Source organism: Oncorhynchus mykiss, chromosome 17 (genome assembly GCF_013265735.2).
Source record: "Oncorhynchus mykiss isolate Arlee chromosome 17, USDA_OmykA_1.1, whole genome shotgun sequence".
NCBI lineage: Eukaryota > Metazoa > Chordata > Actinopteri > Salmoniformes > Salmonidae > Oncorhynchus > Oncorhynchus mykiss.
The window spans coordinates 17526493-17528992 of NC_048581.1; the positions used below are offsets into that span (position 1 = coordinate 17526493).

At 46.1% G+C, this 2500-nt stretch overlaps 1 protein-coding gene across 1 annotated transcript in view; it reads left to right on the forward strand.

The window, feature by feature from the left end:
* The window catches only part of LOC110495059 (voltage-dependent T-type calcium channel subunit alpha-1I), a 99646-nt gene that overhangs the window by 556 nt on the left and 96590 nt on the right, over window positions 1-2500 (forward strand). Inside the window, exon 2 of the mRNA XM_036948343.1 lies at window positions 2286-2437. Within this exon, the coding sequence (XP_036804238.1) occupies window positions 2286-2437 (152 nt within the window). The remainder of the gene's footprint in view (window positions 1-2285; window positions 2438-2500) is intronic.

Genomic DNA, 2500 nt, shown 5'->3' on the forward strand with positions numbered 1-2500 from the left:
TCTCTCTCTCTCTCTCTCTCTCTGTCCATCTCTCTCTCTCTGTCCATCTCTCTCTCTCTGTCCATCTCTCTCTGTCTGTCTATCTTTCTCTATCCATCTGTCTGGCTGGCTCTCTCTTTCATTATTTCTCTCACTTCTTCTTTTCTCTTTGTCGTTCTCTCTATTTCTCTGTCTATTTGTGTCTGCATCTACTCATGTTCATCCCTTTTCTCCCCCTCTGTTATCTGAGTCTACATACTGTATGTGAACCACTCTCTCTTTCCTCCTCTCTCCATATCCAGACTCCACATAGTGACCTTTCTTTGACCCCTCTATGAAAAGGTCACAGTGGAACCCAGTGAAATGTTAGCCTCCCCTTTATAGTACATCCATAATGCAACAATTACGTACAAACATCTTTCTCAAGTCTCTCTCTCTCTCCCTCATTCCACATCCCTCATTCTTTCTCACTCTCTCTCTCTCTCTCTCACTCTCCCTCATTCCACATCCCTCATTCTTTCTCACTCTCGCTCTCTCTCTCTCACTCTCCCTCATTCCACATCCCTCGTTCTTTCTCTCTCTCTCTCTCTCTCTCTCTCTCTCTCTCTCTCTCTCTCTCTCTCTCTCTCTCCACCTCCAACTCCGTCATCCACCCACTCAATTCTTCCATCACGGCAACAAAGAAATGTCTCTGGTCTCAGAGAATGCTAAAGATAGAGAGAGAGGATGATGAAGGAGGGAGAGGATGATGAAGGAGAGAGAGAGGATGATGAATGCGAGAGAGAGGATGATGAAGGAGAGACACACACACATGGAAAAATACACAGACACACTCCGTCCTCAATGACCTTCAGGCTGGTGATCAGAGGCTTGTTCAGTGATGTCATCATAGGTTAGGGATAGTGATTAGGTTTCAATCACAACACAGACACATTTAGCCATACAGATTTACCATACATGCGTGTGTATGTGTGTCTGGAGAGAGCGAGGGACAGAGAAAGAGAGAGAGACGGAGAGAGAGAGAGAAAAAGAGAGAGAAACTGTGCCACCACTCTGTGCCCTTTTTGACTGATCGATGCAGTTCTGTCAATCACAGGGAGATTGAACTGCCTGATAACTAGCGAGAGAGGGAGAGGAAAGTAAGAGAGGGAGAGAGGAAAGAAAGAGAGAAGGAGGGGAAAGAGAGAGGGAGAGGAAAGTAAGAGAGGGAGAGAGGAACGAGAGAAGGAGAGGAAAGTAAGAGATAGGGAGAGAGAAGGAGAGGAAAGAAAGAGAGAGGGAGAGAGGAACGAGAGAAGGAGAGGAAAGTAAGAGAGGGAGAGAGGAAAGAGAGAAGGAGAGGAAAGAAAGAGAGGGAGAGAGGAACGATAGAAGGAGAGGAAAGTAAGAGAGAGGGAGAGAGGAACGAGAGGAGAGGAAATGAAGAGAGAGCAAAGAGAGAAGGAGAGGAAAGAGAGAGTGAGTGGAAAGAAAGTGAGAAGGAGAGGAAAGTAAGAGAGGGAGAGAGAGAGAGGAAAGAGAGAGAGGAAAGAGAGAAGGAGAGGAAAGAGAGAGAGAGGAAAGAGAGAAGGAGAGGAAAGAGAGAATGAGAGGAAAGAAAGATAGAGGGAGAGAGAGGAAAGAGACAAGGAGAGGAAAGAGACAAGGAGAGGAAAGAGAGAAGGAGAGGAAAGAGATAAGGGGATGAAAGAGAGAAGGAGAGGAAAGAAAGAAGGAGGGAGAGAGGAAAGAGAGAGGGAGAGAGGGGAAAGAAAGAGAGAAGGAGAGGAAAGAAAGAGAGAGCAAAGAGAGGAGAGGAAAGAAAGTGTGAGGAAGAGAGAGAGGAAAGAGAGGAGTGGGAATAAAGAGAGAGGGAGAGAGAGGAAAGAGAGAAGGAGAGGAAAGAAAGTGAGAGGGAGAGAGAGAGGAAAAAGAGAATGAGAGGAAAGAAAGAGAGAGGAAGGAGTGGAGAGGAAGAGAGAAGGAGAGGAAAGAAAGAGAGAGCAAAGAGAGAAGGAGAGGAAAGAACGTGTGAGGGAGAGAGACAGGAAAGAGAGGAGTGGGAATAAAGAGAGAGGGAGAGAGAGGAAAGAGAGAAGGAGAGGAAAGAAAGTGTGAGGGTGAGAGAGAGGAAAGAGAGGAGTGGGAATAAAGAGAGAGGGAGAGAGAGGAAATAGAGAAGGAGAGGAAAGAAAGAGGGTGTGTGTGGGGGGTACGTTCCCAATGTATAAAGCAATATACAGATCTCTCTCTCTCTCTCTCTCTTTCTCTCGTTCTCTCTCTATCTGGTCCCTACCCTCTCCCCCTTCCCTCTCTCTCTCCACTAGCCTGAGGAACTAACCAACGTGTTGGAGATCTGTAACATAGTGTTCACTAGTATGTTTGCCATGGAGATGATTCTGAAGATAACAGCGTCCGGATGTTTCAACTATCTGAGAAACCCCTACAATGTGTTCGACGGTGTCATCGTCATTATCAGGTTAACAACGGAAGGATTATCATCCAAATCTGTTCAACAATGTCATTCCAATATTCAAACCAA